At 43.1% G+C, this 27,691-nt stretch overlaps 2 protein-coding genes across 8 annotated transcripts; one reads left to right on the top strand and one right to left on the bottom strand.

Moving 5' to 3' along the window:
- Nucleotides 1–827: 827 nt before the first annotated feature.
- Nucleotides 828–15,762, bottom strand: CBLL1 (Cbl proto-oncogene like 1). 2 transcript variants are annotated; one of them, XM_083399784.1, is made up of 6 exons: nt 15,573–15,762; nt 7,073–7,237; nt 5,703–5,803; nt 4,757–4,840; nt 3,215–3,288; nt 828–2,311 (listed from the first exon to the last, which is right to left on the bottom strand). In XM_083399784.1, the coding sequence occupies exons 1-6, from the start codon at nt 15,745–15,747 to the stop codon at nt 1,273–1,275; spliced, it is 1,638 nt and encodes a 545-aa protein (XP_083255910.1). In that variant the 5' UTR covers nt 15,748–15,762; the 3' UTR covers nt 828–1,272. The 2 variants fall into 2 exon arrangements, with proteins under 2 accessions (XP_083255910.1, XP_083255911.1); XM_083399785.1 differs by having other exon boundaries at nt 5,703–5,800.
- On the top strand, nt 14,946–27,333 carry DUS4L (dihydrouridine synthase 4 like). 6 transcript variants are annotated; one of them, XM_083400036.1, is made up of 7 exons: nt 14,946–15,201; nt 18,473–18,603; nt 20,267–20,388; nt 22,414–22,531; nt 24,163–24,285; nt 24,636–24,862; nt 26,668–27,333. In XM_083400036.1, the coding sequence occupies exons 2-7, from the start codon at nt 18,473–18,475 to the stop codon at nt 26,916–26,918; spliced, it is 972 nt and encodes a 323-aa protein (XP_083256162.1). In that variant the 5' UTR covers nt 14,946–15,201; the 3' UTR covers nt 26,919–27,333. The 6 variants fall into 6 exon arrangements, with proteins under 6 accessions (XP_083256162.1, XP_083256157.1, XP_083256158.1 ...); XM_083400031.1 differs by lacking the exon at nt 14,946–15,201 and adding an exon at nt 16,467–16,648; XM_083400032.1 differs by lacking the exon at nt 14,946–15,201 and adding an exon at nt 16,715–16,830.
- Nucleotides 27,334–27,691: the final 358 nt, after the last annotated feature.

Here is a 27,691-nt window from a genome sequence, read left to right as displayed (position 1 = left end):
CCTCCCTCCCTAAAAAATGCATATAGCATCACAGCCTTACAGTGTGGTGTTCCTCACCTCAGCAGAACTGCCTTCCAGTTCCAAAGCACTGTTATTTATCCGCATAAACCTGCTTCCACGTTGCGTATTACATGGTGCTAAACGTATTTACCACCACATCAAATATAGCCAATCGCAGTTAACAGTTGCCTCTATCATGCACACAGTGGAAAACACTAGTTTTCTGAACGTGCAATTTACATTTCGGGCAGCATATGAAATATTCTGCATGTTAAAAGTTTAACATAGGAAGTGGCCCTTAGTTTATAAACCTTTCAATGATGTCCATAAGGAATATTCTCCATAAAGCAAAACCAATTTTTGATTTCCTTAACATGTAACAAGTGAATTTGTGATTCCAACACTAACATGACTTAAACATGAATTACCCATAAATGGCATTGGCACTATGTCTGAGTTTCAAGTAAAAAGAAAACCTTATGCTGTACAGTCATTGCTGTAAGGTCAATGTTATCGCCTGAAAACTGAAGCACTAAAATAGATAAAGGGATGTTTTGGAATATTTAACATCTGAGGTTTTAAAGTGCAAATTTTTAAGACCTTCATCAGACTCAAAATGTCTGTGCTTGCTTAGCAAAACATATTAATGCAATGAAAGGTCTGTTTTACCTATTCTTTTTTCTCATACTACAAATTTCCTACATGAAAATGCCAAATTTCCTACATGAAAATGCCATCATGCTTGCATGAAAAATAGTAACACCAAATTCATTATTTCTTACTCCCCCCTCCACCCCAACATTTAAAATCCATGCAAAAAAGCAAACTTTTTTGGACCATATTTTAAATTTAATTATACACAGGTTGACAAAAAAAGGAAACGTATCACAAATAAAACTAACCATCAGATTTAACAAAAATACCTTCAAGTGGTACAGTAAGGTGTTCAGTTGTTTGGGAAATATTACAAATGTTCATTTCTGGGGTACTTCAACCGGACTATGGGTACAACGCCTGTTAAAATGTCACTGTCAACTACAGAGCCATACAGCACTACAGTATATCAGTTGTCAAAGAGTCCTACGATCAAGGTTTCAAAAATTTACCTTAAGAATTAAGTCCCCAGACTTTTACAGTCACATTTCAAAACTTTTTTATTTCTTCAAATAAATGAAGCAGAACAGGAAAAAAAAAGAGAGCGCTCTCCATTAAAAGGCTGCTGTTTAGAAAGTTATCCTTCCTATGTCTTCTTAGTTCAAATTACTATTAATATCATTGATAGTATGGCCTGTATCTGGTTTGATCAGGATGGTGTGGTCCGGAAAGCTGAGCTTGAGAAGGCGGGCCTTGCATCCGCGGCGGCGGCGGCGGCCCTCGTGGAGCCGGCCACATGCCTGGGCTCATCCCCCCCGGCTGAGTGAACGGAGGGCTGAGAGTTCCTTGGTCTTCACTGAACTTTGGCAGAGCGTTCGGGTTGTAGTGATGGGGAGGGGGAGCGTTTACATTGACCGGGGGGCCGCCGTGCTGAGGAGGGGGCGGTCCCGGCGGTGGATGATTCATATATGGTGGCAGCTGGGCAATGATGTGTCCGGGGGGAGGGGTGATGGGTGGAGGAGCGGAGGTCATTGGCGGAGGCGGAGCTTGGCTATACACCAGGTGAGGAGTGCCTCCAGCCTGGGGCGGGTGTTGCATGGGGTGGCTGATGGGCGGCGGCGGGGGAGGGGGAGGGGCGTAATGCTGCTGGGGCGGCATGATATGGTGGGGGTGGGACACCACTTGCTGGCCCTGGTACTCGGGGTGGTGGTGAGCAGGTGTCGGGGCCGGCGGCGGCGGTTCTCGAGCGCCGGAATTCGAATCGTCTTGGATGGGGACCGTGATCAGGTTGCTGTGTTTCCGGGTCGAGATGCGGAAGGTGTCCTGGCTGACCGAGCGAGGGGGCGGGGGAGCCATGGACATCTCCGCCGGAGAGGCCCGGATGTCTTCGTGAGGCTGGTTGTAATGCTCGTGAGGGACGTGCTGCAGCGGGGGCGGCATCAGGATGTGCTGCTTTGGTGGGATGTGGCTGAGGTGGTGCTTATCGGGAGGAAGGATGAAGCGCTCGGGGATTTCGGCAGGAGGAGGAGCGATCGGAGGGTGGACAGGTTCCAGCGGGGGCCGCGCGACTGGCTTGCCAGCTCTCATGTGGCGGTGGTTGATGTGAGCCTGCAAGTCCCTCTGGGATAAATAGGTTCTCTTGCAACCTTGCACAATGCTACACATGAAGAGGGACCCCCGGACACACTGCTCAATTCGCTGCACGGATTCGTTACAGCTATATCGGGGAGGGGGGAGAAACAAGAAAGCGGTTTGCAGGCATTACTACGAGTTGTACAAGTTCATAAACAAACAATCATGGGGGACGGGAGGGACAAGATTAGCTGCTTCGTATTATAATATCAATCAATCGATCAATCAATCTTTATTATGGTCCAGAGACCCAACAAATCGTTACAAATCAATACACAATTCATACAGCCTACCTCCAGGTTAATCAAGCATTTTGTTTAGAATATAGGGCTCATTTGTTCTTGCAACCACCGATAAAAACTTTGCCACTGCTAACGTTCTAGCATTTGTCCGGTCTTCCAGTAGGAACCTGACATAGTGAGCCTCTGATTTTCCCGGGAAAGATACCAGCAAGGGTAGTATCAGTTCAGCCCTGGCCTGCTCATATTTTGCACAATGCAACAAAATATGCTTTATGGAATCAATGTCTTGAGCACACGTATTATAATAGCTTATGTATACCTTGAGATAATTTTCTGAACATAATCTTTCTCCGTTAATAACAATTTAAGATTTGTGGCAGAGACAGAGCCCTTGATTAGAAAGAAAGCACGCTGAATTTTGCAAGGTAAAGTTTAGAACCAAACCCAGCCAGATGGGCGGGGTATAAATAATAATAATAATAATAATAATCCCTTAACCTTGTTGCAGACTGCTCTGTTGCCTATCTAATATAATTGCTGGATACAACCCCTTTTGTCATGGGCAACTACAGATCCTGTCCAGTTTACCAGCATCTTCCTTCCTCTCATCCCCAGTCAAGAGCTGAGTTACATGTTACCTCTTAGTGAGGGAACACATGGAGTACAGTCACACACAACTGATCACCAGAAAAAAGGAGCAGTGCATTTCCCCAACCCACAAAAGCACATTCATCAGTTTAACTTACCCTGGGCACATCTTGTCACCTTTTTTCTCATGTAAAATAGCACAATCATAGCAGAAAACATGCTTGCAGGGTATCTAAAAAACAGGGAAAGAAAACCACATGAGCAAATCAATGCTTTGCAAACTCTTCACTTTTAAATAGGATACCATCCAATGCTTTGTTCAGAATACATTCTTACCCAGCTACCAGGCTTTAAGATGTTTTGCACACTAATAAGCAAATAACAGCAAGAATACTCCAAAGCATGTTGCTGAAAACAAAATTCTTACATTTAAAATGTCCACGAAGCTGCAGAGAAATTAGATACCTAGTGGTGCTGTATTTCATACATTTCCTTATTATATAGGCTTCCCTTTCCATCTGCTGGACACTCTTTGGTTCTGCAAGTGTCTCCCAATTAAAATACATAACCACAATGTTAGGAATCTGGATTGTTCCATGTACAAATGGGTTACAAACTAAAACATCCAATATCCAGTACTAGGATTTAATTTTAACAACCCAGTTCTGAGAGCAATCTGAGCTTCTTCAAAGGTAATGACAAACTTCCATTAACCTGGGTACTCTGTGGTTGGAGGAAACTGTCCACACCTAAACTACAATCCAAAAACCTGATATGTGGGTTCAAATTAACATGAAACTGAGTGCCCTTGGGCCAGTGACTATCTCTCAGCCTAACCTACCTTGCAGTTCTTGTGAGAATAAAACAGAGTGGGGAGGAATAATGTATCCCAGCCTGAACTCCTTGGAGGAAAAGCAGGATACAAATGGAATACAAAATAATAGATGAACGAAACCAACGACAAATCTACATTCAGTTTGCTAAACTGGAAAAGCTTTCACACAAAAAAGCAAACTGAAGTCATATATAGGTCAGCGTTTTGGAAAACACACTATTGAAAAAGAACATCAATATATTTTTTCCATGCTATCTTTCAATGCACACCATATCAAATTTAATTTAACAGGGCTCTGCATGATACAAAAGCAAGAGTGATTTTACAGCTCATCAGACAGGTGACTCGCAACTTACGCTGTGATTACATTCTAGGGATAGCGCCTACAGCCAAAATCACGTACAGTGGTACCTCGCAAGACGAATGCCTCGCAAGACGAAAGAGTTTTTTGTTTTTTGAGTCGCTTCGCAAGACGAATTTCCCTATGGGCTTGCTTCGCAAGACGAAAACGTCTTGCGCCTTTTTCTTAAAACCGTCAATGCATTCCTATGGGAAACCATCAATGCATATCCGTGCTTCGCAAGACGAAAAATTCACAAGACGAAAAAACTCGCAGAACGAATTAATTTCGTCTTGCGAGGCACCACTGTATAGTCCAAACACACTGGCTTCAATGGTGGCTGGGATTGTCAACGATTCCCTGCCCCCCCCCCGCCCAACTGTCTCCCCTTTGCATATTTTAATTTTTTTGCCAAGCACGTAAAGCTGAATGCACACAAGTTAAATGAGCATATATTGTAAGTTGGCTACATTGAGAAGACATAGCTATCCACATGACATAGCTGTATGATATAGTTCTGCTTACCATGCGTCCATACATTTTGATTGGCAGCCCACACTTGTCACAGAAATGGACTGGAGTATCATCCTTTTCTCCTAGTAAATTTATCTGTCAAAACGGCAAGCATCATATTTCATCAGCTGGTTATCACAATACATTTGCATATTTTAAATGCATAGAAATCATCAAAAATCTTGGGTACGTTTTTCTGGAAGGGATGAGGCCCACTTTCTCTCCCCCCCCCCAAAAAAAAACTTTTGTGAACAGGACTAAAAATTCTATTCAGTTGTATTAAGTACTAGCAACAGGTTAGGCACTATACAGTGGTACCTTGGTTCTCACACACCTTGGTACTCAAACAACTTGGAACCTGACACTGCAAACCTGGAAGTAAGTGTTCCGTTTTGCGAACATTTTCAGAAGCTGAACATGCTCCGTTTTGAGTGTTATGCTTCCATTTTGAGAGCCGCACTTCCATTTTGAGTGTTACACTTCCAATTTGAGTGCCACACTTCCATTTTAAGTGTTTTGCTGAGGTCTGTCTGTTTTTGCTATTTATTTTGCGTTTCTGCGGCTCTTTTTTTGTTTGTTTTTGTGACTGTGTGGAACTCAGTTCAGCTACTGATTGATTGATTGATTGTGTGACTGCAGTACATTGTTTATTGCTTTCATTTTATGGATCAATGGTCTCATTAGATAGTAAAACTCATGTTAAATGGCTGTTTTAGGGGTTGTTTTTAAAAGTCTGGAACGGATTAATCCATTTTACATTACTTTCTATGGGAAAGCATGCCTTGGTTTTGGAACACTTTGCTTTTGGAAGGGACTTCCGGAACGGATTAAGTTTGAGAACCAAGGTACCACTGTATTACAAAAAGCAAGATACTCAATCCCTGTTTAAAAACAACATTTTGACTTTATAATTTTAAAATTAGAATGTATTTCAGAACTACGGAATCAATTAGTGAACCTTGAAGTCCCAGAAGAGGTGTCCGGGAAATCTTCTTTGATTACTAAACACATCACCACCTTTGCATTCATATCGTTCTTCTTCGTTGTAGTCAAATTCTTCTGTGGGGGAACAAACCAAAAATTTAGATTAACCTTGCTGGTAACTGGTTGTAGGTGGGGGTTTTTTAGCTGCACTCACACTGACACATGATGCCATTTTGTCATATGCTGAAAGATTTGGGGCAGAAAGAAGAAAGTACATCACACGGCACATAGTCAAGCTATGGCTCTCGTTCCCCCAGGAGGCCGTAATGGCCACCAATGTTAATGGCTTTAAAAAGAGCACTGGGCAAATTCACGGAGAAGAGGACTATCAATGGCCTCTAGCCATGCTGGCCATGCTCCACCTCCACCACTGGAGGCAGGAATGCTTTTGAATACCAGTCACTGGAAACCGCGTGAAGAGAGGATGCTCTTGGGCTGATGTTTTGCTCCCAGGTTCCCCCAGGCATCTGTTTGGCCACAGTGAGAACAGGATGCTGGACTAGACTGGTATGATCCAGAAGGTTGTTCTTTTTGCCGGGAATGGCACAGCAGATTGGATAATGACAAGCAAGCAGGGTGGATAAAAATCAATGGGAGTGTTTTTTTTTGGGGGGGGGTCAATTTTTTTAAAATTTAAATTGCATTTTTTAAAAATTTAAATTGCATTTTTACAATAAAATGCTTTTGGAGGAAAAATCCTTCTAAAGATAGTTTTCTATTTAAGCTACATTATAGTCCAAGGGCTATTAATCAGGAAATAAGGATTTGTTTTAAGTTTTTCATGTGTGCTAAAACTCAGTCTAGGGTTGTTATTTTTAATTGTTTAACCACGTCAGTTAACAAACATGGATCCATATGCTATAATGTTATTGTTTTAGTTAAATGAATTGTTTAATTTTTTTTGTTATTAAGGAAATGATTATTTTTCTCCTTCCAATCAAGTACAGCAGAAAAGCTGTCCAAATATAAACAGTTAAACCTCACAATAATTTCATGATAATCTATGTATTTCTAACTGTACAACCAAAACAGTAATTTTTGATATAACTGCAAAAACTACTCTGAAAATTTATTATTCCAAAAATGAAACCTTCATCTGGTTTTAAATATTAAGATTATGCAAGCAAGAATGAGTCTTTCTGTAATGAAATGATTTAAATCAAGTCTTACTGACTAGTGATTTAAATCATGATTTTAATCAAATTGATTTAAATCAAATCCACCTTGCTTTTGCCCAATGGACCCTTCAGCTTATCTTTTGCAAACCGCCAATTCTGAAACACCTTTTATAAATGGCAAAAGCTGCTAAAGCCTTTTGGAATTATGATCCAGCTTCTCTCTTACCTTCTTCGCCAGCCTTTGATGGCAACCTATTCATACTTCTCGCAGGACGAGGTGGTGTAGGTTTAGCTTTGTTTGTCTGCTTGGAGATTAGCTTTATAGGGATGCGTCGGCGAACATCAAGGCCTCCCAGTGATCCGGAACTATTTGTACCTTGCAAATCATTGTCTATGTAAAAAAAAAATTTAAAGATATGTATCTGTTTTGATTTATCCAAATGAATCATAGAATCATAGAGTTGGAAGAGACCACAAGGGCCATCGAGTCCAACCCCCTGCCAAGCAGGAAACACCATCAGAGCACTCCTGACATATGGTTGTCAAGCCTCTGCTTAAAGACCTCCAAAGAAGGAGACTCCACCACACTCCTTGGCAGCAAATCCCACTGTCAAACAGCTCTTACTGTCAGGAAGTTCTTCCTCATGTTTAGGTGGAATCTTCTTTCTTGTAGTTTGGATCCATTGCTCCGTGTCCGCTTCTCTGGAGCAGCAGAAAACAACCTTTCTCCCTCCTCTATGTGACATCCTTTTATATATTTGAACATGGCTATCATATCACCCCTTAACCTCCTCTTCTCCAGGCTAAACATGCCCAGCTCCCTTAGCCGTTCCTCATAAGGCATAAGGGGTAAATGATTTTTACCCCTTCAAATTAACCCAATATTCACAGATGAGCACAGTTTTCAAAGAGTTTCTACAGAATAACAGGCTATAAAAACAATGTAAAATTATTATTAAGCAGCTCTCTCTGACACTAGACTCTCTCCTGAAGAACGGATTTATGTTTAATAGTACTAAAAAATGTATTCGCCTGGTGCTTCTGCGGGAATGATTACAATAGCAAGTGACAAAATCATGCTTTAATAGATGACCTTTTGCAAACAGCAACCACAATAGCAAAGTCAAACTAAAGCATTTATTAGTAGTGTGGCATAGCCAAAAAAGGACCAAATTAGACAAAACTCACCACACAGCAAACATATTCCTAGAGTGTAGTACTTCAGACTACAAAAGGAAAACGTTATGTTTGAAAGTTCACAAACACACAAAACTCCCTACATATTAAAAATGACAAGGAATAGACTAGGTTATAACTCCACCCTGTAATGCAGTTTTTTACGTTTTAAAAAAAGTTTGAAGCATTCCATTTCATTTCCCCAATCCCACACCTCACCCTGAAGGGGGGGGGGGGGGCCAGATGTCATAAAATTGAGAAAAAGTGGAAATCTGGTTCGTAACTGATCAAAAAGGATTTGCTCAAATACTGTCAATTTAAGGTCAAATAATTATACAGCATTAACTTTACCAGAACAACAGAAAATATCCTTTAATGATTAGCAGATTTAATACTTAGGCTAACTACAAAAACAAAGGGAAGTATTCAAAGGCAGTATTATGCTAACAGAAATAGTTCCGTAAAGCAGGGCAAATCATTTCCATCAATTCCTTCTATTCAATACAGTCCTCCATCATCGCCACCAATCCTAGAATAGTATGGGATATAGCAGGGGACTGCAATTGATAAGGGTATTGGTGAAAATGGGATGTCTTGCCTTGTACTAGCAGATTTTCTTTTTAAGCAAACTATTATGAATTACAGCTTTAAAAAACATTAGACAAGGTTTCCTTAAAACTTCAACAAATATTTCTCCTTGTTTTTTATCCTGAAATACCAGTGCAAGCTTACAGCCCGAAAATTAAAACAAAATAAAGGAATAGGAACAGTAGCTAGTAAAAGAAAATATCACTTTCTTTAAAGGCAATTGTGTTAAATAAGACAGTCAATTATTGAAGCATCATCAGCATATCTTTAATGAGTATTTGACAAGTCAAATACTCAATCAATTAACATTATCTGACTTACTGCGCCAATCATAAAACAAGCAGACTTCAAAAATTTTGTAAGACTGTTCCCATCTCAGTATGCACTTTATAACAGTATAATTTTTATCACAGAGATTCTATATGTCGAGCATACATTTTTGAAGGGTGGGGGAGAGTAGTTTTATAATGTTGTAATATTATTTCTAATTGTTTTAACTTGGAGCTACTTTTGGACCTTACCTCAAAACCATCTGGTGAAGGATAGTAAAAGGTACAGGGATGGCGCTGTGGGTTAAACCACAGAGCCTAGAACTTGCCGATCAGAAGGTCGGCAGTTCAAATCCCTGCAACGGGGTGAGCTCCCGTTGCTCGGCCCCAGCTCCTGCCAACCTAGCAGTTCGAAAGCAAGTCAAAGTGCAAGGAGATAAATAGGTACCGCTCCAGCGGGAAAGTAAACGGCATTTCCGTGCGCTGCTCTGGTTCGCCAGAAGCGGCTTAGTCATGCTGGCCACATGACCCAATAAGGCTACAGTACGCTGGCTCCCTCGGCCAATAAAGCGAGATGAGCGCCGCAACCCCAGTCGGTCACGACTGGACCCAATGGCTATAAAATCAAATAAATGAATGAATATAAAACAGGTAAATAGCACCATTTCTGAATATCCCCTCATGAAGAACTCTGCATTTCGCAAACCATTGCTTTTAAGAAAGGTTAGCATAACAAAGTTGCTAGGTCAGATCTCCTCCGCAAAACTCAAGTTTTCTGTGACACCTTTAGCTTAACAACAAACCTGGTTCCCGCCAGATGTTTGTAGTGGCCAATGGGGAGCTGTAATCCAAAACACCTGGAAGGTGCTAGGTTTTTGAAGGCTAGATTAATTCCTTAGTCCTAATTCCCAAATGAGATAAAGTTGAAGTAAATGTAACTGCATTCCTCCCTGGTTACTCTGGCCTCTTATCCCATCTCTCCTTGTTGCCTGCCATACTGCAGAACAGGCTTCCTAAAACTCAGCCCTCCAGATGTTTTGAGACTACAATTCCCATCATCCCTGACCACTGGTCCTGTTAGCTAGGGATCATGGGAGTTGAAGGCCAAAAACATCTGGGGGGCCAAGGTTGAAGAAGCCTGCTGTAGACTATGAACTGCTTGGGAAGGGACCAGTCTTTTCTTGCACAATACACAACTGATAAAAACTGAAGTGACTCTCTTCATTTTTCCAGTTTCATGAACTTTCATTAGCTGAAAGAACTCTGCAAATTAGTAGAACTGCTTCTCTTCTTCACCCTCTGAAAGATGTAATCTTACTTTCAAAGAGGATGTCCTGTACTTTTCACGTGTACCTCTCTAGACTCAATTCGGAAGCAGCTCAGTGGTTTCAACAGCAAGGAAAATAGGAAGAATCTTTGGAGCAGTTACCGCACCATCACAAATCAAACTAACAGAAGGCTCATCCAGACTTCCTTTTTGTGCCCAATTTCTAGGCCACACTTTAAAGTTCTATGTCTGAGTATTTTCTCCGTGAACACCCGCTCTTTGCTGCTGCATCAGAGCAAACAGCAATCCACAGAAAATCCAAAATACTGCAACTCAGTGTTAAAGAGTGGATTTTCCTGGGGGTAATGGCAGGGCAAAAATATAAATAATTGCTTGGCTACAGACTGGGAAAGCACAGACTTGTGCCTAAAAAGCAAAGGGCAAAAGGCAAATGTGGATAAGCCCAAAGTTACTCAAATCTAGAGTTCATAATGAGGAATCATCTCATCAGACACACAGTCTATTCTGTTCTTAATACAGTCCTATGTACAAAAGAAAGCTAAGCTTTGATACTAGAAACTATATATACATGTAAAGGTGTTGAAGAAACTAATTATTGCCTGCAAATTAGGCCACTTACAGTACAATTCTAGCCATGTACGCTCAGAAGTAAATCCTACTTAATTCAAGTGGGATTGCTCCTAGTAGGGGTGAGGATTACAACCAACTATTGTTATTATTTGGCTCTAAGTAAAAAGAGCAAAACATACAGAAAAAATCAATGAAGGGCTAGCATTTCTCATATCCCTCACCGTATAATGAAGCAACTGGAAATCAACCCAAGGTTACACATCTGAGACTCTATAATTCTATCTAAATTGCACCTGCTTCAAAATAATAATTGTGTTCCTTGTTATAATAGATCCCAATCCATATCAGATGTGTTTCATTGCAAGTGCTTCAAACTAGAACTGATCCATAGTTTAAGCCCACAGCAAATGTGCCTAAAATTAATTTGATTTTATTGCATATTTATTCTGCCCTTCCTCCCAGGAGTTCTGGGTGGCTGTCCACTCTTTTACTACATTCCCACAACAGCTGTGTGAGCTAGGTACAGGTAAAAGAGAATGACTGGAGTCACTCAGTGTGCTTCACAGGTAAAATGAGATTTGACCAGGATCACCCTGGTCCTAGCCCATATTTACACATAAGCTGACAGTGACATGTTCAGAAATACATCTTATAACTCTGTGATGGATTCAGCATTTGTTCCCAGCCAGCATGACTAACAGTGAGGGATGTTAGGAGTTGTAGTACAGCAGAATATGGAGGAGCACAGACTCCTCAGCTGCTTTTAATAAATTCCAATATGGCAAACAAAATCAGTAGACCCATGAGAAGATGCAGGCTTTAAAAGGGCATGAACAACCTAATAGAGAAGTGTTTCCCAAACTTGATTCTCCAGCTGTTTTTGGACTACAACTCCCAGCATCCCTAGGTAGAAAGATGAGCGGTCAGGGATGATGGGAACTGTAGCCCAAAAGCAGCCGGATAAATGCTGCAGTAGATCAATAGCTACCAACGTTTACACATTTTACTTCATGAGAGATAAAATGAGTTTCTATCAATACTCTCTATCTAGCAAAGATGCTTAAACCCTGCCTTGTTTTGTTTGTGTTTTTTGTTTTAAAGCAGCAAGAATTTTTAAAATAATTTTATTAGCTTTCAATTACAACAATACCAATTTATAATACAATTATTAATACAAATCGTTCAAATACCAAATTATACGATTTAGATAAAGTGGCTCTCCATGTGCTGGATTTGATGGTTTGCTTTATCTGTGTTCCAAAATCTTACTCATTTCCATTACCTTCTGGTCACCATAATAACCCCTTTTACAACAACTGCCAACATTAATAACTCCTATTCGTGTTGAATGATTTAGGCTTTAAAGCAGCATGATTCAATCAACAACAGCAAAAGCAAGCTTAACCCCTTAAGCGACAGGGACACTTTTGCAGGCTGCCCCTGTCCGATTCAAGCTGTTGCTTCCCAAACTCCTGTAGTACCAACTCCAGATAGTACTTCCAACTCGTGGGGTGGGGTGTGGAATCAGAGGAAGCCATGTTTGCCCTGCTGTGCAATTCCAACCAGGCATTTCACCACAAAACCCTTAACCAATAACACCCCCCCAAAAAAAAACTGCTAAACATTGGTTGATCTATTTAGGTAAAGGTAAAGGTACCCCTGCCCGTAGGGGCCAGTCTTGACAGACTCTAGGGTTGTGTGCCCATCTCACTCAAGAGGCCGGGGGCCAGCGCTGTCCGGAGATACTTCCGGGTCACGTGGCCAGCGTGACATCGCTGCTCTGGCGAGCCAGAGCCGCACACGGAAACGCCGTTTACCTTCCCGCTAGTAAGTGGTCCCTATTTATCTACTTGCACCCGGGAGTGCTTTCGAACTGCTAGGTTGGCAGGCGCTGGGACCGAACAACGGGAGCGCACCCCGCCGCAGGGATTCGAACCGCCGACCTTTCGATCGGCAAGCACTAGGCGCTGAGGCTTTTACCCACAGCGCCACCCGCCTCCCTCTATTTAACATCCTTTTAAAATGTGACTCTTTTCTTGGGGGGGGGGGGATGTGTTGTTTATTGGGTTGTTGCTTTTATTCTGATTATATATATTGTGATCTTTTCTGTGAACCGCCCTGAGACCTCATATTGAGCGGCATATAAACTCCACAAATTATCATCATTATTATTTTCATTCCCCCCCCCCAATAATTTTTATTAAGTTTCCATTTGCCAAATTAAACATATCATACCAATTAGTTCAAATTATATCAATATACATCATAAAGTCCAAATGTTTTCCAAATTAAATATTTTTTTGTGGGAGGTACCCATGCTCCTCGATCGTCAGGAATCCAAAGATCCAAATTCGTGCTGCTTTCCTTACTGCAATGATGTTTCCAGTCCCATCTTCTCATATTTGTCATTTATTCATTTTCCTTTTCTGTCACCTCCGAGTTTTCTCCACAAGTGGATTAAAAGGAACAGTCTTATTTTGTCTCTGTGTGGGTTTTATAATGCTCTCTCATATGTCCACAAATCCAACCATCATGTTTTCGAGCAGACACTCCGTCCTGTCATTCCGGTGAAATACAGTCTAAATGTCCACTCGTTTACTCTGCAGACCCACTGCCTCATAATTAGTCTTCCAGGAGGATAACAGCCCTTTCTGATTTACGATTCCAGCCTGATATCCAAGCGGCTCTTTCTCCCTAGACCATCCATCTTGCAGCCGAGATCTGCCTATGCATCGAAGCATTTCTTACTGTGTCACTGAGAGAAACTCACTTGTTTCCAAATCTTTCACAGACACATAATTATTTCCACACAGTTCATTTTCACTCCCACTTGTAAATTAGTCGTCGAGACGGTTTTTTGAGGGGGAGGGTTATCAGGTACTCACATAAAAATAAAATAAAAAAGTCTTTTCCCCCCCTCGTACCGTCCACATACCAAAATGTCAGCAGTTCTCTGGTGTTATCTCTGTTCCTTTCGTCCTTCGTCCTCCCGTCTTGATCTTCTTCACTCAGTGGTAAATTTATTAGCAGATAAAAGCATTCCTGATTTCTCTTGAAGCATGTGCGTTTATTGGTCCAATTCTTTTCTTCTTTTTAAACATCGCAGCCAGGCTCGCTCCTGAAAGAAGCTGGCAGGGAGCTCCAAGCTTGCCCGAGGGCCTTCCACCTAGTGCCTCTCACCCCCTCCTTCATCCGAACTCGGGGGTGATTTATGGCAACAGCAGGTGAGGCAGCATCTTTTCCTTCCCTGAAAAGATGAAGGGAGGCTGATGTACTCCCCATATCAGCCTCTAATTACCTCTTGCAAGCTGGACAAGATGTTATTAGCAGCCATCTTTCAAGGCGCCCCTAGTGGCCCCCGCAGCATCATCATTATTATTTTCAGAGTCATGTTCAACCCACATGTAGCGGGGAGTGTGGTGATGGTGGGGAGATGGACTACATCCATTTGCATGTACAGAAAACGGGCCAGCCAGGGCCGGATTTAGGTCTGATGAGGCCCTAAGCTACTGAAGGTAACGGGGCCCTTTATATGTCCAGCTGTCCTTTGTCAACAACAAATCGTCACTGTTTTTTCCATAGAATATATGCTATACGGTAACTTATGGACCTAATAGGTATCTAAAACCATTTGCACATAACAAAATATGTATTTTATCAAAGTTTAGGACTTCCGCTTTGCCGCTGATTGCTCTCGGACGCTTGTCTCAGGAGTTCCGAGGGGTGAGCACTCACTGGAGGGATGAAAAAGGGGGCTTGCTAAGCTTCACAACCCCCAAAAGATCCATAAGGCCTTCCTGCATCTAAAAGGACACGCTGTGGCATTGGAGGGGTCTCCAGAGTTGAAGGAGACCACAGACGCCCAAAACAGCATTCCCTCCCTGCGGAGAGAAAGCTGACCCTGCGGCAGAAGCGCCAAAGAAAAGAGGCGTCCGGTATTTGCAAGCACGGTCGGTCCCCCGGGAAAAGCTATCAAAATAATTGGTAATTAAGCATAAACCATACAGCAGCTAGATGCTTATTTGGGCTGGAAAGCTGTACAAAATTTGCTTTTTATCTTATATTTTGGAAATGCACATTCAAGGGTTTTTTTCTTTAATTTTTTTGGGGCCCCTAAGAGAATGGGGCCCCTAAGCTATCGCTTGTTTAGTTGATTCTTAAATCCGGCATTGGGGCCAGCGGGGAAGCCCCTTTCCTTGATGCTTTTCACGCGGGAGGAGGAAACCTGCTTCGGCTGGTGGGGGCGCCTGCCCTGCTATAGAGGGAGCGAAAGGGGAGCCACCCCAGTTAGGAGGACCCCTGAAGGGCTCAGCAGAGAGGAGGCCAGCAAAGGGCAGCCTTAAAGCCCCGCTCCCTCCAGAGGCGGCCCAAGGCGGCGCCTCGCAAAGCTTGTCAAGAAGACGCGAGGCGGGCAGGTCAGCAGCCTCACCCCCGTGTCGGAGGACGGCATGGGCCTACTTGGGAGTAAGGGCCGCGAGCCTTCGTCGCTGAGGGGAGCGGGGCCTACTTGGGAGTAAGCGCCGCGAGCCTTCGCCGCTGAGGGGAGCGGGGCCTACTTGAGAGTAAGCGCCGCGAGCCTTCTCCGCTGAGGGGAGCGGGCGGCCTAGCGCAGCCTGACGGCCCCCCGAGGCCCAGGCCGCGCCAGGCCTCGCGTTTCGAACCGCTCCGCCCTCCCGCTCGAAACAAGGCCGCGGCCCTCGAGGCCCCGCCGCCCTCCTCCGGCTACCGGTTCCGCGTCGGGGCGGAGACGGAGCGGGAGGCCACCGCCGGGCGGGCGGGGATGCTGCGAGGCTCCCGCTTCGCCCGCCCGGTCCCCCGCCCGCTCCCCAACTCACCATTGTGGTCCATGGTTCGGTGTAAGGTACTCTGGGACAGGAAGTCGCCTCCGGGCCACAGGATGGGCGGGACCGGAAGCGCGGGAGGCGGCGGGGAACGTAGAGGTGCGAAAGCAGAGGCGAAACCGTTCGCCGGAGGGGCCGCTTCCTGGTTCCTTCGGGCGGGAATGTCCATCGGCAGTGCTATATAGGGAGCGAGGGAACGGAATCCGGTGCAGAATTTGAACTCTGAGCAGAGGAAGGAATAAGAGAGGGGAAAGATAGGGGGGAGAGAAAACACCATGGCAAATGGGACAGGAAGTCGACAAAACAGGAGAAAGATCTTATTATGGATGGGAATGTATATGTGAAATTTGTGGAAATTTAATAGATATATCTGGGAAAAAGAAAGCGACGGGAAAAAGCATTTTTAGTGCACTGGGTAGCAGTTGGGCGTCTCCTTCAAGAAGTTTGCAGCAGAGGCTGGATGGATGTTGGCGCTCCCTTGGTCATGTGCTGCATACGAAACTTGAAAAGTATGCGCCTCTGGATAAGCTGCTGTATTTATATTGTATTTAAATGAAATGAATGAATTGGAAAGTGAAAATAATGCGGCAGCGGGCGTTGCTTCTAATGCGGCTTGAGCCCTTCTAAAAATTGCCCTGCAGGTGTCAACAGGGCATCGTTGCCGCGGCTGTGTCTCAGCGAAGGAGGCTTCACCCTGCAGCTCTTGAATAGGAATATCGGGTGAGCGTGGCTCGGTTTTTCCAGCCCAGCTTCGCGTCTCCGCCCTATCACCGCCGTACGATGTCCCTGTTTAGACCAGGGCTGCTCTCGCTTTCGAAGGAACCCAACATTCGCAGACTTTGCGTAACTCTTCAATATTGGTAAGTCTACGGCTGGCCCCGCTGAGACGCTTCACATAAGCTCCAAACGGGACCTCCCGTAGATACACCAAAGGCTAGACGTGTATACTACTTCGGTCCTGACTTGACTTCGCTTCTTCGTTATATTTAACGCTACCTCCTCCCTAAACCCGGATCGGTAACTTTCCGAGGTGACTCCCAATGCAAAAGAGAGAAAGAAAAAATGTCGAGGTAATAAAGGAGCAGCGCCTTAAAAAAAAATAATAATCGGAAATCGAGGCTGTTTGCTCCCTTTATATTTTCTTGTTTCTATAGTCTCCCTTTAATTTCGTTCAGGACGCTCGCCTTCTCTTCCCGCTGAAACCGGCTGCTCTCCGGCCCTACGGAAGGGCGGAAGGGCCAGAAGGGTCAAGGTAGCGTTCCGTAGTGTTCTTCCACGGTATAGAGGGTCGGGGAAGAATCCGCCGTCACATCCCCAAAGGAGCTTCTCGCAGGCTTTTTCTTTTTTTGCCTCTACTGACGTCCTGGTTCTTTTTCTGTCATCTTTCTTTGCTGCTCAGGAGGTTTCTTCTGTTATTTGGAGGGGAGAAGCTGTGTTTTGAGCAAGCGTTTGCTCATCATTCTTACCCATCCCCATGAACGTTTAGGGCTATTGAAAGGCTCCTAAAGGTAAAGGGACCACTGACCATTAGGTCCAGTCGTGGCCGACTCTGGGGTTGCGGTGGTCATCTCGCTTTGTTGGCCGAGGGAGCCGGCGTACAGCTTCCGGGTCATGTGGCCAGCATGACTAAGCCGCTTCTGGCAAATCAGAGCAGTGCATGGAAACGCCGTTTATCTTCCTGCCGGAGCGGTACCTATTTATCTACTTGCACTTTGATGTGCTTTCAAACTGCTAGGTTGGCAGGAGCAGGGACAGAGCAACAGGAGCTTACCTCGTTGTGGGGATTTGAACCACTGACGTTCTGATCGGCAAGCCCTAGGCTCTGTGGTTTAACCCACAGCACCTAGTCGTACAATTTGTGGCGATTTCAGAGTCTCGTCCATTAAAAGCAGCCTCAGCAAGTTGACAAGGGCATTGTGGCTTCTTAGGGCCGGCCCCACCCTGAGGCAAGGTGAGGGAACCAACTCGGGCGGCAGAATCCACAGGGGCAGCAGATCTTGATGTAGATCACAGAATCATAGAGTTGGAAGGGAAACTCAGACAAATGGGTGGGTTGTTGTTCTGGTGGTGGTCCAACTCCCCTGCAATGCAGGAATCTTTTTTGTCCAATTGCCCAACGTGGGACTCGAACTCGCAAGCCTGAGATTGAGTCTCAAGCTCTACTGACTGATTTATCCCAGGAACCCTTTTTATCCCCCATCCCTTTGTTCCTGGAGTGGATCTTCACTCACCGCTTCTTCTCTGGCAAGGAGAGGGGGCACTATTTTGTGGTTCGCCTCAGTTGCCAAAATTGTCTTGGGCTGGCCCTGTGTGGCGAACCAACGCTATTTTGGCATGAGCTTTCAAGGAGTGGAGCCCTTCGTCAGAATAAAAAGAGTGTGTGGTGCTTGAATTGGGCTGTAGTACGTGAAGGCTTATGTGCAATAAAATGTATTCGTTTTAAAAAGTACTTTGTTTTTGCTGCAACTGACCAATGTAGTAGGCCCTCTGAAATTTCAGCCACTGAGACTCCAATCCGTTGAAACATGCAGCTCTGTTGAATCAGGATGTCAGATTGTCAGTTCTGTTAGCCAGTTTTGGTATTTTTTGGTGAGGAACGACTTCAGATATGTATGCAAATAGTTTTTGTTTTTTTGTTTTTTTAAAAAAGCAGCTTTGTGATGAGGGCTCATTGGGGCAAAATCCCTTCTGAATATAGCCAGGCTTATTTTGAAACGGCTATGAAGCTGTAAAATATGTTTTAAGTGTTTTATTGAGCTTGAAGTTACTGAAGCTATTGATCAAAGGGGATATTTAAAAAAAATTGTTTGCAATTAATAGGGTAATGTTGCAAGCTTAGCAAAAGTAAAAGAGTTTGCTTTTTTCTCAGTTGTCTCATGTTTTTTGTTTTGCAGATGTGGCCCGATAACTTTTATGTGAGTAGTCAGTCCAGAGAAATCCTTCAATGTCCGCTAAGAAATCCAGTTGATTTGTTTCACTCTGAGACTATTGTGAAAATATGTGCTCCTATGGTTAGATATTCAAAGTAAGTGCCATTTTCAGATTGCTTCCTATTCACATATTTTCCTGGGCTTTAATAAACAATTCCATCTAAGAAAATTGTACTTAAATTAGCTTAGCTGTGAGTACACACACAGCTTTATTGCGGTCCATAGTCCCAAAGGACACAGTACAGCAATGGAATATAGCAACAGTTATTGAGGTATAAGAGCGGTCTTGCTAGCCAGCAGAGGAGCTTTAGCTTTCACTTAGCTGTGAGTACATCGTTCTGTTTGTTAATCACATTTTATCAAGGCTTTGAGCCAATGGGTCTACTTTGATGTGAATGCTAGGGACTGTAGCAACTAATTCAAGCAGGTGAGCAGTGACAGCAGCAGCAATGGGCTGCTAGAGTGGCTGAAGCAACTGTCAAAATTGATAATTTCTAAACATTGCTGGAGGCTTCTATACACATGGAGGCCGATTCACAGTCTCCTCTAGAACTTTATCAACAAAGAAATATGTGTTAAGTATTTTGCAGTTGCCTGCAGGATATTCCCAATTTTGACAATTTGGTGGCAATGTACTTTTTAATCAGAACTGTGCTGGCCAGATGAAACTCATCTAATCTCTTTCCTTCAATATGGCAGCAGCTAATGCAGGAAAGACAACTGAACTTGGTTACCAGAATGATGTCAAATAGTTGCCTCCCTTTCTTAGAAGTACAGTGGTACCTTGGTACTCAAACGGTTTGGATCCTGAACAAATCGGCTCTCAAATGTCGCAAACTCGGAAGTAAGTGTTCCGGTTTGCAAACACTTTTCGGAAGCCAAACGTCCGACGTGGCTTCCACTTGAGTGCAGGAAGCTCCTGCAGCCAATCAGAAGCCATGCCTTGTTTTTGAACGGTTTCGGGAGTCAAACGGACTCTCAGAATGGATTAAGTTCGAGAACCAAGGTATGACTGTGCAGCTTCTGTTAGGACAGTTGCTAACCTGGAGGGACTACAGTGGTACCTTGGGATACAGACACCTCAGGTTACAGACTCCGCTAACCCGGAAGTAGTACCTCGGGTTGAGAACTTTACCTCAGGATGAGAACGGAGATCACATGGCAGCGGCAGCGGGAGGCCCCATTAGCTAAAGTGGTACCTCAGGTTAAGAACAGTTTCAGGTTAAGAACAGACCACCGGAACGAATTAAGTTCTTAACCCGAGGTACCACTGTATAGTTTTTGGCTGGAGCTGAGTCCAGCCATAATGGATGGGTGCCTCGCTCTTAGCTCCTTTTGTGCTATCAGCTCAGCTGGCTGGGCTGGAAGGTACTCAGAACACTTGCCCAGGAATAGCCTAATGAAATTTTTATATTTTTGAGATATCGCATAAAATAAATGTTCCAATTGCCACACAATGAAACGTAATGTGCCTCAGCCTGTTGAATCATTTGAACATATAAACACAACTGCTAACTCCACAATATACGGTTTGAGAATGGCATTATCTTAGCTCCCCCCCCCCCTTTTTGGCCACTTATGGAAAAAGAGCATTTGAAAGCCAATTTAAAACTTAATTCTCTTTATACGAGAAGTGATTCTGTTGCACTTAGTGGTTTTTGGAACAAAACACCAAAATGACATACATTTTGTTTACCCAAAAAGTGTTTTCGTTAAAATTAGTACTATTTGTTTCTCAAATCTTTCTGTGTCTTTCAGATTGCCTTTCAGAACATTAGTCCGGAAATACAACTGTGATTTATGCTACACTCCAATGATTGTTGCAGCCGATTTTGTCAGATCTGTAAAAGCTAGACACAGTGAATTTACTACAAACCAGGGTATTGTGTTTGCATTTCTTCAGATTTCATTAGATAAAATGCAAGGGCCACTTTGGGCCCTATTTGATGCTCCTTTCGCTAGGGGTTTGTATAAAGTCCTACGAAATTACTTTTATTTAAGCTAAAGTCCTGTATACAATGAGCACTAAGACTTATAGTTCTGAGCAAACATGCATAGGATTGCAGCATCACCAGAACAGCTGGATTCCCACCTTAGTTCCGTCAAACTCCAGACATAACTATGTTTTGGAGATCACAAATTCTAGGTGCCATGCAATTGATAAAACACATTTTACTACCACACACATCTTGCTCCAGCCCATGGCATGCTGTTCCTCTCTGTACCCTGCATATGCCTGCATTTTTATGAGGCTTGACTGCTTGAGTAAGGACACGGAATTATAGATGGTTGTTCTGGCATAGCAGGGAACTTTTGCGGATAATGTCCCCAGCTTCCCCCTCCCCACTTTCTTCACTTATTTATTATTATTATTCAGTTTATTATTTACCTGCAGGTTCTATGTGTTGATGTAGTATAACAGCTAACGGTGCAGTCCTATGCATGTCTACTCAGACGTAAGTCTCATTAAATGGGTTGGAACTTACTCCCAGGGAAATGTGCAGGGAACCTTTGACCCTCCAGATGTACAACTCCTACCATTCCTGGCCATTGGCCATCCTTGTTGGGGCAGATGAGAGCTGTAGTTCAACATCTGGAGGGGCCAGAGGTTTTCCACCCCTGGTGCATAGGGTGGTAGCCTAAGAGACTGTGCTTGAAATCAGGGCATTCCTGAATCGAATCTCGCACAAAATCAGTAAGCGGCGTTAAGCAAGCCTCTGTCTTGCACCCTCAGCCATCCATCTGCAACATCTTATTTTGAAAAATTATCAAGACTTCATGATTTACATCCTAAGATAATTGAAATACTGTATTTTTTGCTCTATAAGACTCACTTTTTCCCTCCTAAAAAGTAAGGGGAAATGTGTGTGCGTCTTATGGAGCGAATGCAGGCTGCGCAGCTATCCCAGAAGCCAGAACAGCAAGAGGGATTGCTGGTTTCACTGCGCAGTGATACCTCTTGTTGTTCTAGCTTCTGAGATTCAGAATATTTTTTTTCTTGTTTTCCTCCTCCAAAAACTAGGTGCGTCTTGTGGTCTGGTGCGTCTTATAGAGCGACAAATACGGTAAATTTGTGGAAGGAAAGTGTGGCGATCACACACAGGGCCCCCGGACGTTTGACGGTCTATTGACCCTGTGCCACCACTGCGATTGCTTTTTCCGCTGCCACCGCCCCGTATCTCACATGGAGTCCAGTCAGTTGTTAACATTAACAAATAATCAAGTTTATTTTTAAATGCAGGAACAAGCTTACGGTTTCAGTTAGTTTTTCTTGACAGTTTCTTAATCTTAGTTCCTAACAACTCCAAACTGATTATCCCCAACTATCTATCTGACTCCACCTAACAATTCCTCTCACTCTCTCACAATACAACTCTACCAACCCACACCTAATCCTCCCTCTTCCTTCTTCAACTCCCAAACCTCAACTGACTTTCAAAACCTCCCAGTCTAACTTTTACTCCTCCCTTGCATTCCCACTGGCCAATCACATCACACTAATTTAACCCTTTCCTTATGACCCACCTAGGAGGCAAATGCCACCAAAAGTTTTCAATTTTCTCCCCTCTTACAGCCACCTGCACCCCCTGAACACTTTCCCAGAGGGTCATCATGACCAATGTAGCATGTGGGGGGCAGGCCCCATTCCTGCAGAAGGGAAGAATTGCCCAATTTTGACCCGAACCCTGCCCCCACTTTTGAGTGATTTCTCCCAGCAGATCCCCATTCCATATTGTTCAATAGCGTCCCTGACCCTTTGGTGGCTGGCAGAGCTAGGGTGTGTGAGAAAAGTTTTCCTCCCATGAATGTCCTTATATTAACCGTAAATCTTAGAATCAAACCCAGTACATTATATGTGTATATGTGGTGTACTTTTTCATTATTATGAAATGTCATTTTATCAGGTGATCGCCCTTTGATTGTTCAGTTTGCCGCTAAAGATGCACACGTTCTAGCCGACGCTGCTTGTATCATCAGTCCTTTTGCCGATGGCGTAGATGTAAATTGTGGCTGTCCGCAGAGGTAAAATTTTAAGAAACTCGGGGAGCAATGAGTAAACTGCACATTGTAACTTTTTTATATTTCAAGTATTTATATCCTGCATTTCTGGACATAAACAAAGTATAAAACACAAGAAAAAAAACATATCATTGCTATTACAAAATGTTAAAAGAGCAGTCTAAAAACAATATACAGCCTAGCATTAAAATGCAGATTTGAACAATAAAGGTACAGTTTAAACCAGTAGAGCTGCAAAAATAGAGCTACCACTGAACAGGCCTGCCAGCCTAATAGATCTTAATTGTGGGCCTACAAACAGGGTCTCTGTGGCCAACAGGTTTGCATAGATGCAGGCAAGCCTCTGAATAATCTGGCCTCAAATTATATAACTTTTTATGAATTCACAATTAACATAATTGGTTGATAATGATTTAGCTTCAGGAAGAGCATTTCTGTGTCAACTTTTGACTGAAACCAACCATTACATAGAGGCTAGCTATAAACTTATGAGGCTGTATCCAACATGCCACTCAGCTTGACAGTAAGGTTTATACCAGCAAAGCAGGTAGGGAAGCAATTTTGGGTGAACCCCCCCCCCCATAATATCCCTAACCCCTAAATCTGCTCTAGATGGTTGAGGGACACTTGTGAGATGATAGGTGAAGCTGCAAAGGGGACTCACTGGAGATAGCTTCGCTGCCCACCCTGTAACAGAAGCCAAGCAACTCTGTTAGATACAACCACTGAATATGTGCAGAATCCTGGCTGCTTTCCATGGGTGCCTGCAGACTGGATTTTTTCCCAGAGGAGGCAAAGTCAAATACTTCCGATAAATAAACATAGCATGGTAACTAGTGTTAGAGACCATTTCTGAAGCTCTACTGACTGACATGAGGTCTGGGTAGATTTGACCCCTGAGAAACTTGTATTTCTTGGTGGGTAGATAAGCAGTCCATTTATAGCTGGACCTGGTGTGTAGATAATGTCTTTCAGGCAATGCTGGAATCTTCAGGTCTTTCTCTGTCTCTGTTCAACTCCTCGAGCCTTCAAGGTTTGGTTGCATCAGAATCTCAAAAGATATCTTACTAAATATACAGAATATGGCGAGTGCTTTGTATTACATAGGGTTTAAACTAGTGTTGCCATATTTCAAAAAGTAAAAACCAGGACAAGCGAAAAGGTATTGAGCTTTGAGGTTTTTTTAGGAAGACCCCAAAATTGTTGAGCACTCCCCCCCCCAATCATAAAAATTGTTGAGCTTGTTCTAGGAAACCTCCAAAATTGCTGAGCTTTTTAAAGGGAAACCCAAAATTTGTTAGACGAACCCCAAAGTTGTTGAACTTTCTTTTACAAAAGTACCAAGAAACAACAATTTTTCAATTGACTTGTCTAAGATCCAGGACAAAGCACTGCCTTTCGGAAATTCCCCCAGACGTCAATTCTGCCTCTGAAATCCCCATAAGGTCCAGGAGTATCCAGATGTATGGCAGCCCTAGTTTAATTCTTCTATAACAAAGAAAACTTGTTAGAAAATTAGTCTGGATTTCCTGAAACCCTCATGTCATCATTTTGCTTCCTCATAAGAATGATAAAAGGAAAAATTAAGCCATCTATTCTAATATGCAAACATTATTTTGTTATTTCAATTCAAGGTGGGCTATGGCAGAAGGTTTTGGTGCTTGCTTAATAAACAAACCAGAAGTGGTGCAGGAGATGGTGAGGCTGGTAAGAAATCAAGTGGAAAACCCCATGTTTTCAGTATCTATTAAGATAAGGTAAGTTTTGATACCACCTACATAAAAAATACAATAAAAGTGTAATTGACCAAGTGTAGAGGAAGTTCCTTACTTGTCACTCACAGGACTTTTGTGAGGATAAAATGAAAAGGGGGGCTGTTATTTCATTAATTTTTAAATTACCTTTCACATAAGTCTCAAGGCACTCTAAAAGCAAACAAGAACAACTAAAATAGGTTAAAAACATTTAATTATTGAATTGAAATTCTTAAATTTTTGAACATTCCCCCCCCCCATTTTTTTCCATGGTTCTTAACTCTGTGCCATTTTTTCATGCCATTCAGACAATACATGCTGAATTTTGATGTTTTTGTTACTTGTAATGCTAGGATTCATGATGACCTAAAGAGAACTATAGACCTGTGTCAAAAAGCGGAAGCAGCTGGAGTATCCTGGATTACAGTCCATGGGAGAAATGTAGAAGAAAGACACCAGCCTGTACACTATGATGCAATTAAAATAATTAAACAAAGTATGTCTATACCGGTTATAGCTAATGGTGACATTAAATCTTTAAAAGATGTGAAGGACGTTCATCAAAAAACAGGAACAGATGGTAAGAACAACTTGTGGGCTCATTTGGGCTCTGCCCTCTCAATAAATGGGAAATATATGTGTATATTTTATTCCTGACATTAAACCTGACTTGTTTGCAAGAAATGAGTTAAGATGGAAGGTAGTTTTAATGGATTGGTTCACTTAGTATCTATTAAGCAATGTTTCTAAAGCTACAGTCCTACGCCCATTTACCTGGGAGGAAGTCCCATTGAAAACTGCGGAATTTACTTGCAAGTAAACATGCATAAGATTTCACTGTAAGGCAAGTAAAAGTGCAAATACATAAAAGTGTAGCATACAGGGAGGTCAAAAAGTAAATATGTGAACTAGAACAGAGTGGCTAAACATAAAATATGCATATATCAACTGTAGCAGATGGAAAGGTTATCTGGCAGCCATGTGGGAAAGTGATCTTGCGACAGAGATTACTGCTTTATTTTTCACTGCGAAGAACTGAGGACAAAATTAACTTTAGGTCAGAGTTATAAGTATGTTAATAAGTGCGGTTGTAATTGAAAGCAAAAAAAATCTGTGTTCGCAGTATTTCTAAATTGGACCGATGTGGGGCTGAAATATATTTAGATGACCTAGGACTTAATTTGGCACTGTACAGAGTTAGTACATGCTGGAGACTCAAAGTGCCTTCCAAAAATTTCCACTGTGTTGCAATACTGTCTTATGCATGTTTACCTAGAAGTAACTCCCACTGTTTTCAATAGAAATTGCTCACAGGTAAGTGTTTGAAGGGATGCAGGTGGCGCTGTGGGTAAAACCTCAGTGCCTAGGACTTGCCGATCGTATGGTCGGCGGTTCGAATCCCCGCGGCGGGGTGAGCTCCCGTCTTTTGGTCCCAGCTCCTGCCCACCTAGCAGTTCGAAAGCACCCCTAAGTGCAAGTAGATAAATAGGCACCGCTTTATAGCGGGAAGGTAAATGGCGTTTCCGTGTGCGGCTCTGGCTCGCCAGAGCAGCTTCGTCACACTGGCCACGTGACCCGGAAGTGTCTTCGGATAGCGCTGGCCCCCGGCCTCTTGAGTGAGATGGGCGCACAACCCTAGAGTCGGACACGACTGGCCCGTATGGGCAGGGGTACCTTTACCTTAAGTGTTTGAAGGGAGTGCAGTTGTAATATCTGAAGAAGCAGTGCCTTTTACTTCTTCATCTCCCAAATTACATTCTCTCTTCCCATTTCCAGTCTGTTCCATCTTTCATTTGTTCTTACTTTCTTTCCCTCCCATTTAGACGTATAAAGGTAAAGGTACCCCTGCCCGTACGGGCCAGTCTTGACAGACTCTAGGGTTGTGCGCCCATCTCACTCAAGAGGCCGGGCGCCAGCGCTGTCCGGAGACACTTCCGGGTCACGTGGCCAGCGTGACATCGCTGCTCTGGCGAGCCAGAGCCGCACACGGAACGCCGTTTACCTTCCCGCTAGTAAGCGGTTCCTATTTATCTACTTGCACCCGGGAGTGCTTTCGAACTGCTAGGTTGGCAGGCGCTGGGACCGAACAACAGGAGCGCACCCCGCCGCGGGGATTCGAACCGCCGACCTTTCGATCGGCAAGCCCTAGGCGCTGAGGCTTTTACCCACAGCACCACCCGCATCCCTCCATTTAGACGTATAGCCAAAGCCTTTTGTTAAGCCCTGCTGACAAAAATGCCACTGTCATATTATTAGACTTGCAACTTCTAAGGGTATCTGATTTAACTAAACTCCCATGGTAATGTATCCAACACAAGGCCTTAAAACAAATAAGATAAATCATGTGCAGTTTTATTTTATTGTTTGTATTCCTTTCCATGCTAGGTATCATGGTTGCTAGGGGGCTTTTAGCCAATCCTGCCATGTTTGCAGGATATGAAGAAACGCCTCTGCGGTGCCTGCAAGACTGGGTCGATATTGCTCTTGAACATGGGACTCCTTTTGCATGCTTTCACCACCATTTAATGTACATGCTGGAAAGGATTACTTCAAAGCAAGAAAAGAAAGTTTTCAATGTTTTATCAAGTACATCGGCTGTTTTAGACTACCTTAGAAATAACTACGGTGTGCACTAACTTTGAAATATAAAGACTTCGATTTCATTGTTCTACAATGGGACGTTAAACTCAAAATATTTTATTTTTCTATATGAAAAATGTTTTTGTCTCTGAATTGTTTTTACCGGAGTCCCTCAGATGAATGTATTTACAATGTTTTAACATGTTCTTAATAATAAAGCTGTACAAATGTCACATTGGACGCAGTCGTGCCTGAAATTATTAAGGTCCATGCATTATCACTTCACGTCGACATTCATTTCAATAGGGTGTACTTGAGACCTGTAGCTAATAGCCAATTTAAAATCTTCAGTGATCATCTAGTTACATATAGTTCCTTCAAAGTGATATCTGTAAGATTTTTGGAACCAAGCACTCCTTTGGTGTCCTAAGTGTATCTGACATGGTATACATGTGGCTTATTAAACAATGGGGGGGGAAACGGTTGAAAAATACATTTGACTAAGAGATTTGAGAAAAGATGGTACGTTTAAGTGATCTGAGAAGGAGTTTCAATGAGAAAGGATAGGGATAGAGATAACTGCCCTCCTGGCTATGGGGCAGGTCAGGTTGATAGATCTGTACCAGGGCAGTCATGATATGGTGGTATGAGACCCAGGCCTTCTCTATATATGCGAGACATACAACTTTTTAACCCAGGAAAATCTCAAAAGTCGGGGGTCTTATACGGCGAGTATATCCCAAACACTATATTTTAACTGGACTTACATCATAGGAGCCTACACAACACAAAACACTGTTGCTGTATGTAGGTTTTCTTTTGTTTTTTA

Source organism: Podarcis tiliguerta (genome assembly GCF_965153285.1).
Source record: "Podarcis tiliguerta genome assembly, chromosome: 10".
NCBI lineage: Eukaryota > Metazoa > Chordata > Lepidosauria > Squamata > Lacertidae > Podarcis > Podarcis tiliguerta.
This window is presented reverse-complemented; position numbering and strand designations above follow the sequence as displayed.

Coding starts and splice junctions, on each gene's coding strand:
- CBLL1 (XM_083399784.1), bottom strand. CDS start 15,747: ATGGACATTCCCGCCCGAAGGAACCAGGAAGCGGCCCCTCCGGCGAAC. Junction 7,238..15,572: donor CCGAACCATGGACCACAATG/GTGAGTTGGGGA, acceptor TTTTTTACATAG/ACAATGATTTGCAAGGTACA. Junction 4,841..5,702: donor ACCTCTTCTGGGACTTCAAG/GTTCACTAATTG, acceptor CCGTTTTGACAG/ATAAATTTACTAGGAGAAAA.
- DUS4L (XM_083400031.1), top strand. CDS start 16,619: ATGCAAAAGAGAGAAAGAAAAAATGTCGAG. Junction 16,649..18,472: donor GAGAAAGAAAAAATGTCGAG/GTAATAAAGGAG, acceptor TTTGTTTTGCAG/ATGTGGCCCGATAACTTTTA. Junction 18,604..20,266: donor CCTATGGTTAGATATTCAAA/GTAAGTGCCATT, acceptor TGTGTCTTTCAG/ATTGCCTTTCAGAACATTAG.